Consider the following 17,240-nt stretch of genomic DNA (forward strand, 5'->3'; position numbering starts at 1 on the left):
TGGCCTGTGTGTGAGTAATGCATACTGTACGTATGAGTGTGTGTGTGAGTAATGTTTACTGTACGTATGAGTGTGTGTGTGAGTAATGTATACTGCACGTATGAGTGTGTGAGTAGTGTATACTGTACGTATGAGTGTGTGTGTGAGTAATGTTTACTGTACGTTTACTGTAAATATGAGTGTGTGTGAGTAATGTATACTGTACGTATGAGTGTCTGTGAGTAATGTATACTGTATGTATGAGTGTGTGTGTGTGAGTAATGTATGCTGTACGTATGAGTGTGTGAGTAATGTATACTGTACGTATGAGTGTGTGTGTGAGTAATGTATACTGTACGTATGAGTGTGTGTTTGTGAGTAATGTTTAGTGTACGTATGAGTGTGTGTGAGAGTAATGTATGCTGCACGTATGAGTGTGTGAGTAATGTATACTGTACGTATGAGTGTGTGTGTGAGTAATGTTTACTGTACGTATGAGTGTGTGAGTAGTGTATACTGTACGTATGAGTGTGTGTGTGAGTAATGTTTACTGTACGTATGAGTGTGTGAGTAGTGTATACTGTACGTGTGTGTGTGTGAGTAATGTTTACTGTACGTATGAGTGTGTGAGTAGTGTATACTGTACGTGTGTGTGTGTGAGTAATGTTTACTGTACGTTTACTGTACGTATGAGTGTGTGTGAGTAATGTATACTGTACGTATGAGTGTCTGTGAGTAATGTATACTGTATGTATGAGTGTGTGTGTGTGTGAGTAATGTTTACTGTACGTATGAGTGTGTGTGTGAGTAATGTTTACTGTACGTATGAGTGTGTGTGTGAGTAATGTATACTGTACGTATGAGTGTGTGTGTGTGAGTAATGTTTAGTGTACGTATGAGTGTGTGTGTGAGTAATGTTTACTGTACGTATGAGTGTGTGTGTGAGTAATGTATACTGTACGTATGAGTGTGTGTGTGTGAGTAATGTTTAGTGTACGTATGAGTGTGTGTGAGAGTAATGTATGCTGTACGTATGAGTGTGTGTGAGTAATGTATACTGTACGTACTGTATGAGTGTGTGTGTGTGAGGTTTAAGGTGTGATTTTTAAACTTGTGAGTGTGTGTGTGAGGTTTAAGGTGTGATTTTTAAACTTGTGAGTGTGTGTGTGTGTGTGTGTGTGTGTGTGTGAGGTTAAGGTGTTGTCAGTGACCCTGTGCTAGAATGGCATTAATCACATTCAGATACCAAATCTGTCATGAGATTTAATTTGTTTAATAGAAATTACAAAAAACATCTTAGAGGAAGATGCACTTAATCCACAAGATAGACTTAAACACAGCTGAGATTAAATTGCATTTAAAGAAGATAAAAACAAACATTTCATGTCGTTCTGTAGTAAAACATTAACAGAGCTCTACTGTAAATGACACCAGTGTTACGCAAATGTCCATGTGAGTCTGAGGAAATCTGGAAGTGTGTGTGCTGTTTCTCAAAGTTGAGGATCCTCGATTTTGTGTGCTTGGTAGAACTGAGCCCTGCCGAGTCCAATCCATCAAAGACGAGGCTTCTTTAGCATTTGGAAAACACTCAATGGAACAGGCTAGCGAGTGTGCAGGAAGCAGCAGGTGTGCGTTATTGAAAATGATTCCTCCTGCCCGCTTCTTTTAGAGAAACAATAAATGCACCACCGTCATTTTTAAATCCTCCATAAATGTGCGCACAGGATTGTGGGTGTTCCAAGCACCCAGACGATACACACATGTATCCTTTAAAATTCGTCAAAACGGTGTAGAATGGTAGAATTGGGTAGACTTTGATGGATGCTTGACATTGGAACAGTACTTCGCCGACACTTGATATAACATCCTTCAAATAGCAGCCTTGGCTTTGAGAAACAGCCTGTGTGTCTTTAGTGAGGAGTGTGAATATCTGTGGTGTGTGTGTCAGTGCTGCTGATGGTCTCCTCTGAGGAGTGTGTGTGTGTGTGTGGTAAACACAGTGACATAAAGGCAGTAAATCAGCTTGGCTCATTAAAGTAATCAATAAAAAAAACATTTAACAACACTGTTGGTGCACCACTGGCATTCAAGAGCACAGTCAAGGTCAAGGTAACTTTCAGTCCACACGCGCACACACACACACACACACACCCTGTGCTCTGCTGCTGGCCTTTTCAACAGAAGAGGGTAATGTTGAAGTTCCTGCAGCCACCACTAGGGGGAGCCCATAATATCCAATCTGCATTTGTGCTCTTAACCCTTACTGAGTGGGGTGTGTGTGTGAGAGACAGCACCATTAGGGTACGTTCAGACTTAGCGTCTTTTTCTGACAAAAGAAGTTGTGCAGACCGCTTTTTCAGTTTGAAAAAAAAGCTGCCATCGTATTGGCGGAAGCGTCTTTTTGCGATAGACAAAGTGACCAACGTTACGTGTGGGTTCAAAATGTTGCGGAAGAGAAAACTTACGTTGGCTATTGCTTTTGGTATGTTTTGGTAAAGTTGTGAAGTCATGTCAAATTCCCTATGCTCAGACACTAAAACGAGTGGTGTTCTGTCACCTTCTCCATTTTTTACTTAGTTGTCATGGGAAATCCGCTTGTGATTGGTCAGCTGTAAAAAAGACAGCATGACGTGTGGTGTTTTTCCGCTAGAAGTTGAACATTTCTCCACTTCTGAGCTGCAGAAAAAGACGGTTGCGGTCACGTTTTAAAAGAAGCCGACAACTTTTTTGAAAACACGGTCTACTCCATAGGGTTATAATGTAAAACGGACGCCGGCAGCTGAGAAAAAGACGCTTAGTCTGAACGTACCCTTAGGCAGACTGCAGCACTCCTCTGAGTGGTGTGTGTGTGTGTGTGTGTGAGAGAGAGAGAGAGAGAGGGCAGACTGCAGCACTCCTCTGAGTGGTGTGTGTGTGTGTGTGTGTGAGAGAGAGAGAGAGAGAGGGCAGACTGCAGCACTCCTCTGAGTGGTGTGTGTGTGTGTGTGTGTGAGAGAGAGAGAGAGAGGGCAGACTGCAGCACTCCTCTGAGTGGTGTGTGTGTGTGTGTGTGTGTGTGAGAGAGGGCAGACTGCAGCACTCCTCTGAGTGGTGTGTGTGTGTGTGTGTGTGTGAGAGAGGGCAGACTGCAGCACTCTGAGTGGTGTGTGTGTGTGTGTGTGTGTGAGAGAGGGCAGACTGCAGCACTCCTCTGAGTGGTGTGTGTGTGTGTGTGAGAGAGGGCAGACTGCAGCACTCCTCTGAGTGGTGTGTGTGTGTGTGTGAGAGAGAGAGAGAGAGAGCAGACTGCAGCACTCCTCTGAGTTGTGTGTTTGTGTGTGTGTGAGAGAGGGCAGACTGCAGCACTCCTCTGAGTGGTGTGTGTGTGTGTGTGTGTGTGTGAGAGAGGGCAGACTGCAGCACTCCTCTGAGTGGTGTGTGTGTGTGTGTGTTTCCCCTACTCCTCTCCTGTCTGCTCCTCTTCTCCTTTTCCATCCTTCTCTCCTATTCCACTTCCCTATCCTTCTGTCATCCTTCCATCTTTCTCTCCTCTTCTCTGCCCTTCTTTTCTTCCCCTCACTTGTTCTCTCCCAAAGCAGCCAATCCTGTGACTGCGATGCCCATAACCAATGGGAGGCATCCTGTCAAGGCCCCGCCCTCTGCCTTTACAGTCTCCGCCTCTCTGTGCAGATTGACACCTGAGGCAGCAAATAGACACTGCACCTGCGGGAAGATCGCCTCCTGAGCCAGGACGGGGTCCACTGGAGAACACGCCCCCTCGGACGCCAACCTCCGCACCTGAGTGGACAGACAACACAGACAGAAGAGTGTGTAAGGAGACACACACACACACACACACACACACACACACACCAACCTCAGCACCTGAGTGGACAGACAGAAGAGTGTGTAAAGAGACAGACACACACACACACACACACCAACCACACACACACCAACCTCAGCACCTGAGTGGACAGACAGAAGAGTCTGTGTGTGTGTGTGTGTGTGTGTGTGGCTCTTTACAGACTCTTCTGTCTCTTTACACACACACACACACGCGCGCGCCAACCTCAGCACCTGAGTGGACAGACAACATAGACAGAAGAGTGTGTAAAGAGACGCACACACACACACACCAACCATAGCACCTGAGTGGACAGATGTCTCATACAGAAGAGTGTGTAAGGAGCCACACACACACACACAAATTTAATTCCCACATGCTTTCATTAATAGGTACAGTGTGTGTGTGTGTGAGTGCATGTGATGTGTGTCCGTGCCTGTGCGTGCACATGCGTGTGTGTGTATGGGCCAGCGGAAGGCAATCATGCGCCCTGGGCATAGGAATATGTCGCCCCCATGTTCATAGACTGTGTGCCACTTTGGACTGTGTGCTACCTTATCCTTCCCAGAAGCCCCTGCTGCAGCGTGCAGATCGGTTCTGGACTCAGTATGTGGGGGAGCTCAACGTGGCTACTAATTTTGCGGGACAATTGCGACCAGGCCTCACGGAAAAAACGGTAGCCTACAATTAAGCAATTAGGCTCTCTAGTAACATAAACATATTACTACAGGCTATTATACAGAAATGGGACCATCATATTACCTTACTACTTTATAACCTGTGCACTTTTCTGTATTCTGCAGCCCTAGGTTTTGAACGTCTCATTCATGACCGTTATTTAACCGATATCACTGAAAATTAATTAATTGGTGCTCCCGCATAAACCGTCTGTGGCATTATTTGACAATCAATGGATTTTCAATGTTGTAGACTATAGCTCGCCACTCTGCGCCACCCCTGGTGGTCTGGCGCCCTGGGCAATTGCCCAGCATGCCCATGCCTTCTGCCGGCCCTGGTGTGTAGTACAGGCAGTGCATAGACCTCACTCCCCGATACCTTAAGACATGTACTAGCGACAGATACTAAGGGTTTCATTCCCTGACTTTACTTATTCATCTGGCTGACGCTTCCATCCAAAGCCACTTACATACGTCAATTAATAGTCTGCCCAGAGCAACTCGGGATTAAGAGCCGTGCTCAAGGGCGCAACGGTGGCAGCCAGGAATCAAACCCACAACTGTTCTGACTACCGCATGCTAGCCCGGCTCCTTAGCCACCACACTACTGCATGCTAGCCCGGCTCCTTAGCTACCACACTACTGCATGCTAGCCCGGCTCCTTAGCCACCACACTACTGCATGCTAGCCCGGCTCCTTAGCTACCACACTACTGCATGCTAGCCCGGCTCCTTAGCCACCACACTACAGTACCGCATGCTAACCCGCTCCTTACTGTATGCTAGCCCGGCTCCTTAGCCACCACACTACCGCATGCTAGCCCGGCTCCTTAGCCACCACACTACTGCCGGTTTAGCCTGGGTATTGTAGCCTTACTACAGTGCCCCTGCCTTACATTCTTCTTGCACTCATATCACACAATGACTCACTTCACTTTCTCTCACTCACACTCTCTCTCTCACACTCATTTGCACACGCACGCATACACACTCACCAGTCGCTGTAAAGCCTGCAGGACAGGAGGGGTACAGCAGGAAGATAGAGCAGTCAGCCCCTCATCGGACATTTCTGCAGAAAATACATTTACACATTAACACACTCATAACACACTTGGACTTAATAACACATATGTCACATTTACACTATGAATAACACATCTCATCTACACTATTGTCTATGTAACATCTCTCATTAAGTATCTGAGTGTTTTCGCCGTGAGTTCAGTTGTGATGCAGGACTGTGCAGTCGTGAATAACAAGAGTACTGAGTCTGATGTTTCGCCACACTATTTGAGGTAAACGAGCACGGTGCACGAGAACGGTGGTGTCTCGTACGGAACCCATTTGTGTTCCATAGGTCTTGGAATTGTTTTCTGAGTGTGTTTAGAGGTCGAGCTTAAATGCTTGCCCCCAAAGGTTAGCTTTATAGCTAATTTCGAAGCGCTGCAGCAAGTGCAGATCTCTGGTTTGAATCAATTTTTGTCTGTTTTGCTTTCCAGCACAGGGAGACCCTAACGAAAAACTATTTTGAAGTTAAAAATGTCCGGATTTCTTCTTTAATAAGAACATTCTGTGAGGCCAGTACAGTTACCGATAAGTTAGAACGTTGCAATCAAAATAAAGTGCATTTTGCATTTCTGTGTTCTGTTTTATGTAACATATTTGAGATGCAGAGAAATAAAAGGCTCATCACAGAATTCATGTCTTTGCAATGCGTTCCTCAAGACCTGTGCCCTGGAAACCCAGAGTTCTCGCGGGAGCACAATTTGAATTTGCTCAGCGAGACACTCTGGCAATGAGTAATGATGCTCATTACTTATGTCCCTTGTATCGTGGGGTACCAAATCACTTCGGTGCATCTGACATAGGCGAGCTAAACAGATGACGACAGTGCTGCAACGAATCAGTCAGTAAAAACATTGGTCGTAGTGTTATCCAATTGTGTCGAAGTCCGGAATCAGTCAGTAAACATTGGTCGTAGTGTTATCCAATTTGCGTGCAGTGAGATTTTCAAATGCATGCTTGGTGTTGCCCCTCGAGTTGGACCATTACATTAGTTGTGGTCAGACCCTTAATCTTTCTAGATTTCCAGGATCTGGATTTCCAGGCTACAAGACCTGTTGATAAGCGTATAGTACTGGACAGACCAGAAGCTATCCACCTCGTCATAATGCACCCTCATAATAGCAGTGTTGGCATGGCAACGCAAATAACTGAATAACCAATTGTTAACACTTACTCAAACATTTCAAATTATTTATATTCTCACCCCTAGTATGCAGATTAGTTTGGGGGCAGCCGTGGCCTACTGGTTAGCGCTTCGGACTTGTAACCGGAGGGTTGCCGGTTCAAACCCCGACCAGTAGGCCACGGCTGAAGTGCCCTTGAGCAAGGCACCTAACCCCCTCACTGCTCCCCGAGCGCCGCTGTAGCAGGCAGCTCACTGCGCCGGGATTAGTGCGTGCTTCACCTCTCTGTGTGCCGAGTGTGTTTCACTAATTCACGGATTGGGATAAATGCAGAGACCAAATTTCCCTCACGGCATCAAAAGAGTATATATACTTATACAGATGAGTATGCTTGTTGTATGAGTATTGCCCTTTAGTATTTAGATATCTTGGATTAATAGATTTTTTTATATATATATATAATATTTAGTCTCTGCATTTATCCCAATCCGTGAATTAGTGAAACACATCGGGCGATTGGGGAGCAGTGAGGGGGACACTTGCTCAAGGACACTTCAGCCATTCCTACTGGTCGGTGTTCGAACCGGCAACCCTCCGGTTACAAGTCCGAAGCGCTAACCAGTAGGCCATGGTTGCCCCAATAATCCAGTCAGATTGAAATCTCGGATTAATAATCCCGGGGACTCACCGTCCAGCGCGCTGACCAGCAGGTGTGTGGCGGAGAGGAGGGCTTGAGGAGCATCAGGCGGGAGCAGCTGCAGGACGGAGGTCACCTGGGCCTTCAGGGTTGGGGTTGGGTCCAGCGAGCGTAGGTCAGGGGTCACATTGCCACACCGGTCCTCTAGCTGAGAGACCAACACAGGGATTGTGTGTGTGTGTATTTTCTGTATCTGTATGTGAGTGTGTGTGTCATATTGGGTTTTCTGTGTGTGTAAATTTCAGTGTGCAGAGTGCATGTGTGTGCATATACAGTGGGCAGTGCTTCGACTTGGCCAGCTTCCCTCGCGGTCCGCGCACGGGATCACGCGGCATCACGCGACTTTAATTTGTATTTTTCCAGTGACGCTGCCACGACGCTGCAACAACCGGCAGAGGTCTCAAGTGAGCAGGGTGTCTCGTAAAAAGAAATGGAGCTGGAAAACCCTACACAGACTTCACTACAGACTTTAGCAGACTGGTTTAGAAATAATTTAATAGCCAGAAATATGCCTGCCCTGCCCTAATAAAGAAATATTTGGTTAACGGCGAGTGAATCCCGTTTGCAGCCGTAGAAGAAACGCAGGACAAATTAAACATTCTGGTTTTCTCCAAGTGCAACGATGATAGACAGACATCATTTGGACAAAATATAGAGCATATTAACCTCCGTTGCTCAGCCAAATGCCTTCCTGTTACGTCCTGTTATCACGGAGTTACAGGCGATAAACAATTTTTGATGGTCACAAGTTTACTTAATTAGCGTTTATTTTTTTGATTATTAAAGAGTGTTTTTCATTTAAAGGCTTGACTTCGTGCTTATTCAGAAGAGCATTTAGTGCTCTCCCCAATCCCAGACGTTCACATTGCATGTTTGTTTGTAATGGATGCAACCGCGAGATACGCTTATACATTAATTTAAAATCAAACATCGCAGTTTATGTTAAATTCAGCATCTCTCATAATGTGATTGGATATGTTGCTATCAATTCCCTACTCCATATACTAACCACCAATGACAGCGTCTCTCGTATGAAAATTCCTGACACTTCCCACCTAAAGAATAAACGCAAGGCTTTGTCTGGTCTTCAGCCCCGAATGTTTAAAATGTATATAGCCCTGAATATCATTTTAAAAGTAGTCTGACAAAGCTTATTGTTTTGTGACACAGCTAAACACTGGTACCGAACGTCTATAACATAGCCTAGGTGGTCGCAACTCACAAAAGTAAAGCAGATAGAAAGAACTCACGCAAATCTAGCCTACAACACGCAGACAGCTTCTTGCGCAGGGAAGAGTACTGGGAAGAGTACGCACTGTGCTTTATGATTGTTGGCTTCTGATGGTATCTTGCTAATTCTCTGAACTGCATTAGGTGCAGTGGCGTAACTACAGTATAGTAGGTGCAGCAAGTGCAGTCGCACCAGGGCCCGTGACCTCCCGGGGCTCGTCGCTACCCCCGCCCTGCCTCCTTTTTTTTTTAGAACTTTAGAAATGTTAGAGCACGGAGTGAAGCGTCACTTTGACGAACTATCGGAAGATGAGCGCTTAACCGATGCAGAGAGATACTTCAAAGTGCAGGTATTTAATGCAACTCTGGACATCATAATCAGTCAGCTCTCCCAAAGATTTGCAAGTATGCGGCAAACTTGTCATGTGTTTGAGTCTTTACGTCCTATGACCCTTCAACTCGCAGGTGATTATGAACTGCTTGAAAAGGCAAGACGTTTGTCAGACCATTATAGCAGGGACATTGCACCGACATTCCCAACACAACTCCTCTCATTCAGGTCTTGCTTTAAAGCAGATATTTCACAGAAGTCATCTATTTTTCAACTTGCCAAAATGCTGGTGGTATATTATGACAGTGTAACATCCACATTCGGGGAAGTGTGTAGCCTACTGCTGTCATGTTTCTGACATTGCCTGTGACTGTGGTTTGTTACTTCACTGATTAGGTGACACAAATGGTATTGCCTTTATCTTATAACTCCTTGTCTGAGCGACTACCAGGCCTATGGTTTTTAAAAGTCAGATGTTCAGTGACAAAGACATTCGAAAATTAAGAATGTTTATTGACTTGAAAAATACACTAATTTTTGCAAACTCCCTTCATTCAACCCTTGAAGACATCGCGGTCTGGTGCGCTATGTAGATCGTTTCTCGTACCATTTAATTTCTCAGAATGTAGGTCTACTAGGCCTACAATAACGTCATCACCAAATACATCTTTTATTTTTAGTTGATCAACCACAAAGAGTAGCATAGGCCTACTGTGCACAGTGCACTGACGACTGTAGCAGCCCAAGGTAACCAGTTGTTGTAGAGGAGAGGCAACCCCTTGTTTCAGATAGCCTGGACAACATGTTACCTGGGTGTTGCTTACGTTATTAATTAATGGTAGCCTACAATAGTTAATTGATTCGCGTAACATATTAGTTGGCTCAAAGAGTAGGAAATCAGGATGGAGAGAGTCACGCGTGTGTTGCTTTTGCGGGATCGAATCCAGTTTAATGCTAGTTTTCAAAACATATCTTTTTTTACATGTCTTTTGTCCGAGTGGCTGTAATGTAGCCGAGCGCTCATGGCGTATGAAAAGCGACTTCAAACCGCCTAAAACAACTTATTTGTGAATGTCTGACAACTGCTGCAGCGCATGCACGCGCAAGGAAACCAGTAGGTGGAGAAACCAGAAGGCACACAACACCGGAACGATTTTAAGGCTATTTCACATAGGCTACTCAATGGTGCTATTTCACATGCATTATAGCGACCCCCACTCACCGGGGTTAGGTGGAAGGTGTTAATAGACGATTGGCGTAGCCTACAGTGGACTAGGGATGTCAAAATTGCTCAAAAATGACGTTCGAATATCCCCTCTAAAATAAACACATGTATTCGAATATATTGGAATATCCAGGCTATATTATTTGCCCATTATGTCAGTGACGCGCATCATGTCATCTGTTTTTAACTTTTTGTATGGTTATTGCTTGACAGGGGGGATCCCAAGCAGCTCTCAGCCATGGCATTTCCTAATTCACCCGACACTGATATTCAAAATGTTGAAACTATTTCAGCATAGCCTATAAGCAGTTTAATTAAATGTAATGTTAGTTGTAAACAAACGGGCTACTTGGTGAGGCTTGGCCTCACAGATGCGCTCGTGAACCACCCGATTCACGTTGGCTGGGGGGCAGGGGGGGCAATCAGACAAGGGTCTATGAATTGTTAAACCGGCCCTGCCCCCAACGAACGCAACTTTCCACGTCTGAGACAGCTTAAAAGAAGTCTAGAGGACTCCTAAGACCTACTTACTGTAGGCTGCGCAAACCACAGCCTTTTTCTGGGCAAGCCTGCATTAAAGGCAGGCCTTCTGTTGAAGAATTTTATATAAATCCTGCGCTAACAGTATATCCTCCGCTACCACAGCTGTGGATAGTGTGGCATGATCACGCTTTATGTCTCCTTCTTGCAAACTAGGCCTATAGCCCAACCATTTACGTCTTCAAAAAATAACAACTTGCCAGATATGCCTTCATATCTTTGGGCTTCATTCAGCATTTTGTTCTTCCACTGGAAATTACTCTTCTACATTTGCTGCCTGCTGCATCCTTTCTGTTTGTATTGTTTAGAAAATGTTGGACGTCTTGAGTTAATGCATTAAACATTGTTTGCCTGTAACCAGCCACAAATAGCCTACAGATTCTTGGGTGCGTACATTCTCTATTCTCTCCAAAATGTGCCCGTTCTATAGGCTGGCAAATTGCGTAATTCTGCGGCATAAAGCAGATGTATTTGTTTATTGTACAGAAAAATAAAAATAACCTGTCAAGCAGTTAATTGACTACATTGCAGTCAATAAACCAAAACGTGGGTCATGTTGTCTAAGCCTCTGCTGTGAGGCCAAACCCATGAACAAAGACGCATTGATATCTGCAATAGAGTTTTTTTTGGCGAAACAAGCTCACAGCCGAACGAGTCATAGCACTGAACGGAGAGGCAACTGGCATGTGATCTCCCCACGGGCCAATGGATGTACAAGTTTTCTTCTGTGTCTACGATATTTAATCCAGTGTTTTGTCAAGTTGCAAAATGCTATTCGTTTTAACGAATGTTTATGATAGTATGATAGTACTCTTTGTATAGGGTACTATCTTAATTGCTTTATACTCAATACTTGACCAATGGCTATTGCATCTGTCTATTGAAAGTGAGAATGTGGCATGTGATCTACTTTGTAGGCTTCATAAAATAAAATAAACAGATTGCTAATGGCCTACTACAAGCTGATCTGGGGTGCGTTTCCCGTACAACTACGGAGGTTAGCTTTTTACTAACAGGATGCATCGTTCAACTAACCAACATGTAAGTTACGACTGTTTCCCAAAACTGTCGTACTTACATAGTACTGTAAGTTTGGTCCACGATAGTTTCCAAACTTCAGTAGTCTGGACTAAGGTGGTTAATGACGTTTAGTAGCACGTGAACGGGCACCTGCACATACTTCTGTGGCGCATTGCGTTAAGGCCGGCAGATGACAGCCGCCGTTCCACAGCAGTTACCAGTCCCCTGTCCAAGAGTTCGAATCTGGGTTAAGATTTTGACAACAATATTGACATCGTTGTTTACCTAAGTTTATCTTTTGTGCAGATCATATTATCAAAATCAGATTCAGCCTTCTTGGCTTGGTTTGCATAAACTAACAAGGACCCCCCCCCTCCATGAAAATCAAAGGCTACATATTCTCAGCTGACTCGTCAAAAAGTGCGCACCACCTTATTATTATCTGCAGGTGTGTGACTTACTTACGTGCACATGGCTGCAAATTGACTTTTAATTTATGTATTTTCTGCCTTGGGCATTTTAAAATATGGATGTATGGTGGTTAGAAGTGTAAATATCAATTAGAAACCTAAATATATTTATAATTATTAATTTGCAAACAAATAACTGGCGTCAGTGACGTCTTTGACATGAAGATCCCTGGAACTATGCTTCTACTAGCATTCTACCACAGGTCGAGAGGTGTAGTTGTAACTACACAACTTTACGATAGTGGTTGCGAACGTTCGTTGCTACTATGGTTTTGGGAAACACTAACGTAGTGTAACGATGCATTGGACTATGTAAGTTCCAAATATGAATGTAATTCTGCGGCATAAAGCAGATGTATTTGTTTATTGTACAGAAAAATAAAAATGACATGTCAAGCAGTCAATTGACTACATTGCAGTCAAGAAGTAGGGCAAATTAATTTACGAAACCAAAACGTGGGTCATAGTTGTCTAAGCCTCTATAGCGTAGCCTGTTAAAAACGTCACAGAAGCCTACCCAAGGATACAGATTAATTCTGAACAGTTATTTCTCTACTGGCTCAATTATCACACCACTGTTTTGATTTGCGTAGTTGCGTTAACCCAACACTGACAATAATGTAGACAGCAAATTTCGATTTCGATTTCCGTTACCACCGTGTAGTCAAGCCTTAAGCCATACCCAAGTAGCCTAAATCGAGGTAAATCGAGCTTTTTCAGATGGGGCGGCAGGCAGAGCGATGTACAGTGGCAGAGCGACGCACAGTGGCTGAAAGTGGTACTAAAGCTTCACGCAGCTTCACGCCTCGTAATGCGCGAATGAAGTGGTCATTTGAAAGCGATGCCCACTGTATGTGCGTGTGTAAGAGAAAAAGCATGAGGGTGTATGTGTGTGCGCATGAGTATGTGTGTGTGTGTGAGTGTGTGAGTGACGTGTGTGTCTCACCGCTTGCTCCAGAATGTCCAGTGCTGCCCGCTCCTTCATCAGCTCAGAGAGCCACTGAAGCAGTGTGGTCCTAGTGCCTGCTGGCTCACATGCCAGAGGAGATAGCGGTCTACTCTCTTCCTCTAGATCTGACACACACACACACACACACACACACACACACACACACATAATATCAATGGACTTAGAGTTTAGCATGTGTAAATGGCACTTGGGGAATAGTCTGCTATTTCATGGCACAGACATAATATCAATGGCCTTTACATCCCTGCTCTCTACAACATGGGCCTTCACATCCCCCTGCTCTCTACAACATGGGCCTTCACATCCCACCTCTCTACAACATGGGCCTTCACATCCCCCTGCTCTCTCTCTACAACATGGGCCTTTACACCCCCCTGCTCTCTCTCTACAACATGGGCCTTCACATCCCTGCTCTCTACAACATGGGCCTTCACATCCCCCTGCTCTCTACAACATGGGCCTTCACATCCCACCTCTCTACAACATGGGCCTTCACATCCCCCTGCTCTCTCTCTACAACATGGGCCTTCACATCCCCCTGCTCTCTCTGAAACATGGGCCTTCACATCCCCCTGCTTTCTATAACATGGGCCTTCACATCCCCCTTCTCTCTCTACAACATGGGCCTTCACATCCCTGCTCTCTACAACATGGGCCTTCACATCCCCCTGCTCTCTACAACATGGGCCTTCACATCCCCCTTCTCTCTCTACAACATGGGCCTTCACGTCCCCCTGCTCTCTCTCTACAACATGGGCCTTCACATCCCCCTCTCTACAACATGGGCCTTCACATCCCCCTGCTCTCTCTACAACATGGGCCTTCACATCCCTGGTCTCAGCTCAGGGCCTTCAGTCGCTGCTCCACGCTTGTGGAATCTGGGCTCAAAACTCACCTGTACACTCAGGCCTTCTCTGCCCTCCAAATGTCCAACTTGCTACTGTATGCTTGCACATCTGTGTCTTGCTGCTTCTTATGTGTACATATTTCTTATTTTTATGTAATTTCATTTGAATTTGTATCTGTTTTGGTTGCACTCTGCACAGCACTTTGGTGAGCTGTACATTCTACTTACTTTTATTAGCACAACGCAGAACACACCACCACACCGCCATGGCAACAACACTGCCATGGAAACTAATATGACACCTGATACATGTGAAACTAGGCCAGGGTACAACAGGCACACAACCCACAGGAGGTGTGTGTGTCTGTCTGTAAGTGTTTAACTGCACTGGAAGTACCCAGAGAAAACCACATCCTCGCACAAACACACACACTTCGGCCACATCCCCATGCACACACACAATCCTCCTGCCCTGTAACCATACTCCATTTTATAACCATGGCCCCTTTTATCTGATCACACAATCACACACACTCACGCACACACTCTCTCCTGCTGCCGTCTAATATAGGGTCTAAGGGCCGCTGTGCCGGCAGAAGGGACTCCACCTCAGTATGCCAATCCACATTTGACATTTAATTTGCAAATCAATAGCAATATCTCGCCTCACAATTGCCTTTTATCTAGTGCATACATTCTGCATATTTTATGAATGACCTCTTCGACATATTCATACGACATTTTCAAGCATTTAACTTTGGGTAGAACAAATATGTTTCTTGTAATATTCAGTCTTGCAGAAATGCCTATTAAAGAGAAACAGTTTTGGATTATTTTTGGGTCAAAACGTTAATTACGGAAATAAACACACAACACACACCCTGATCAAGTATTGAGTTGGAACACTTAAGTCTTCTGCCTAACACACACACACACACACACTGGTTGTAACGGTCAACAGGGATCCTGTGTGTGAGCGTATGGGAGCATCTGGCTAACACACACACACTGGTTGTACCGGTCAGCAGGGATCCTGTGTGTGAGCGTATGGGAGCATCTGGCTAACACACACACACACACACACACACTGGTTGTAACGGTCAACAGGGATCCTGTGTGTGAGCGTATGGGAGCATCTGGCTAACACACACACACACACACACTGGTTGTACCGGTTAGCAGGGATCCTGTGTGTGAGCGTATGGGAGCATCTGGCTAACACACACACACACACACACACTGGTTGTACCGGTCAGCAGGGATCCTTTGTGTGAGCGTATGGGAGCTGTGGACACGGTGTCTACGGAGTCGGACTCAAAGCCTCCCTCTAAGTCATGCAGCAGACACAACTCTGGAGGGGAAGGAGTAAAATACACACACACACGTACACGTACATCATACACACACACACACATACATAATACACACACACAAAATGCTATTTATACAAATCAAATTACACAAAGCTATCAGCCTTATATGCAAACACAACCACGGAAACATTGTTTCAGAGACACTAACGTCTAACGGTGAACATTAACATTAGTGTTCATCAGTGTTGGGCAAGTTACTGAAAATTAGTAATTAGTTAGTTACTAGTTACTTCTTTCAAAAGTAATTGAATTACCTTACCAATTACTGTATATCAAAAGTAATTAGTTACTAGAGAAAGTAACTTTTCAGTTACTTTTAAGTCTGCTTAAAATGTCAATATGAACAGTACTGAACAGTCACACACACAATAAACCTAATTTTTAGACCTATTTATTGTAGTTTCAAAGCCGTGTGCATGAGTTCTCAAACTTTTTCCGACCCCAAAACATTCTACAATGCATGAAGGCCTCCCTGACCTTGTTTTGCGCCACCCTCACCATCTAGGTGGTTTGATAGATATGTACAGTACACTGCCTACTGCTTGCCTTCTACTACTACTACTACTACTACTAGTAGTATGCATGGTGGTGCACTGACACTGAATTCTACAATATAGTAATAAGTTATTATTATCATTATTATTGCAATCCTTCTGTAGGCTACATGGAATGAGTTCAATGGGATGTAATGTGAAACAATGTTAAATGGCCTATTTTCAAAGCAGTTATTGTCTGCTCACATACACATACAACCTTAGGTTATCCTCATCCTGCTTTGAACACAGTTGTATTATATAGCATTTTAAGCACCACCAGTTTGGGAAAAGCCTGCGCTGCACAAGTGCTGACCTACCGAAATAAGTTCTTATGTGCATCCGAGGGTTTGGGGTTGTCGCGCACTATGCAGAAGGTTACTCTTCAGCTGATATGTGTTCCAGAGAGAAGTTGCATGTTCCGTCGCAGACACTGAATCCATAACACCGTGGACGTCAATTCCGATGTAAACATACTGTGCAAATAACTCAAGTCGCTGTAGTACGTACGGTAGGCTATTTGGAGGTTTCTTTATCTGGTAAGTGAAATCTGCATTTTCCTCTCGAGTTAAACGTGTGCTTGCTTGTGCCAAGGCTATATATAGGCTACTGTATGTAGGCCTATTGGTGTTGTGGCGTGGCTATGTTGTAAGAATGAGAAATTGATATAACGAGGCTTTTGCGCAATAGCAAAGAGCAGAGTTAAACAACAATGCGCTTTTACTGTAGTGGAGCTTATGAGGGAAAAGGCTTTTAAGATGCCCATTCAAATTGTAGCCTAATGCACTCGTGTGTTTTAGCATAAATCCGAAATAAGGAGGAATGTGAGGAGGCTCCTGTTAACTGTAAAGAATGTATCTGCAATCTAAACATGAAACACAATCGCTGGAAACACAGCTAAGGTCGGAGACGTTAGATCAGAAGCAGCAAATGTGCATCTATCATCTTGTCTGCAGTCTTTCATTCAAGATCAACAGAGTAACGCAAGTAACGAACTCTTTGAAATTTCAGTAATTGTAATTGCGTTACTTGATTTACAAAAATACTTCGTTACATGCTCGTTACCACTAAAAGTAGTGGAATTACACTTTGTAACGCATTACTCCCAACACTGGTGTTCATACCGATCATAACTGTAAGCGTGCTATAAATTGGTACTTCAGTTATTTCACGCTCACATACAACCTCAAGAAGATAAGCCTGTAAAAGCTGTAAAGTGACAAGTGAAGTAAAGTAACGAAATGATGCTATCCTACGTTGTCAACTCCACTCACGGTAAACTTTAACTCTACTCTCAGTGCAAGCTCCTGTGATCCCAGCTGCGTGAGATTGTG

General features: G+C 44.5%; 1 protein-coding gene across 1 annotated transcript in view; it reads right to left on the reverse strand.

Annotated features, from left to right (window-relative positions):
• Nucleotides 1–1,233: 1,233 nt before the first annotated feature.
• gsdmeb (gasdermin Eb) overlaps nucleotides 1,234–17,240 on the reverse strand; it is a 20,460-nt gene continuing 4,453 nt past the window's right edge. Inside the window, exons 6-10 of the mRNA XM_076280642.1 lie at nucleotides 15,250–15,351; nucleotides 13,130–13,257; nucleotides 7,359–7,515; nucleotides 5,477–5,550; nucleotides 1,234–3,756 (exon numbers count right to left, since the gene is read on the reverse strand). Coding sequence (XP_076136757.1) covers nucleotides 3,535–3,756; nucleotides 5,477–5,550; nucleotides 7,359–7,515; nucleotides 13,130–13,257; nucleotides 15,250–15,351 — 683 coding nt within the window. The 3' untranslated portion in view covers nucleotides 1,234–3,534. The remainder of the gene's footprint in view (nucleotides 3,757–5,476; nucleotides 5,551–7,358; nucleotides 7,516–13,129; nucleotides 13,258–15,249; nucleotides 15,352–17,240) is intronic.

This window comes from Alosa pseudoharengus, unplaced genomic scaffold (assembly GCF_046254945.1).
Source record: "Alosa pseudoharengus isolate Yale_2024_CS ecotype anadromous, Long Island Sound unplaced genomic scaffold, YU_APseudo_1.1 YU_APseudo_1.1_scf_12, whole genome shotgun sequence".
Classification (NCBI taxonomy): domain Eukaryota; kingdom Metazoa; phylum Chordata; class Actinopteri; order Clupeiformes; family Clupeidae; genus Alosa; species Alosa pseudoharengus.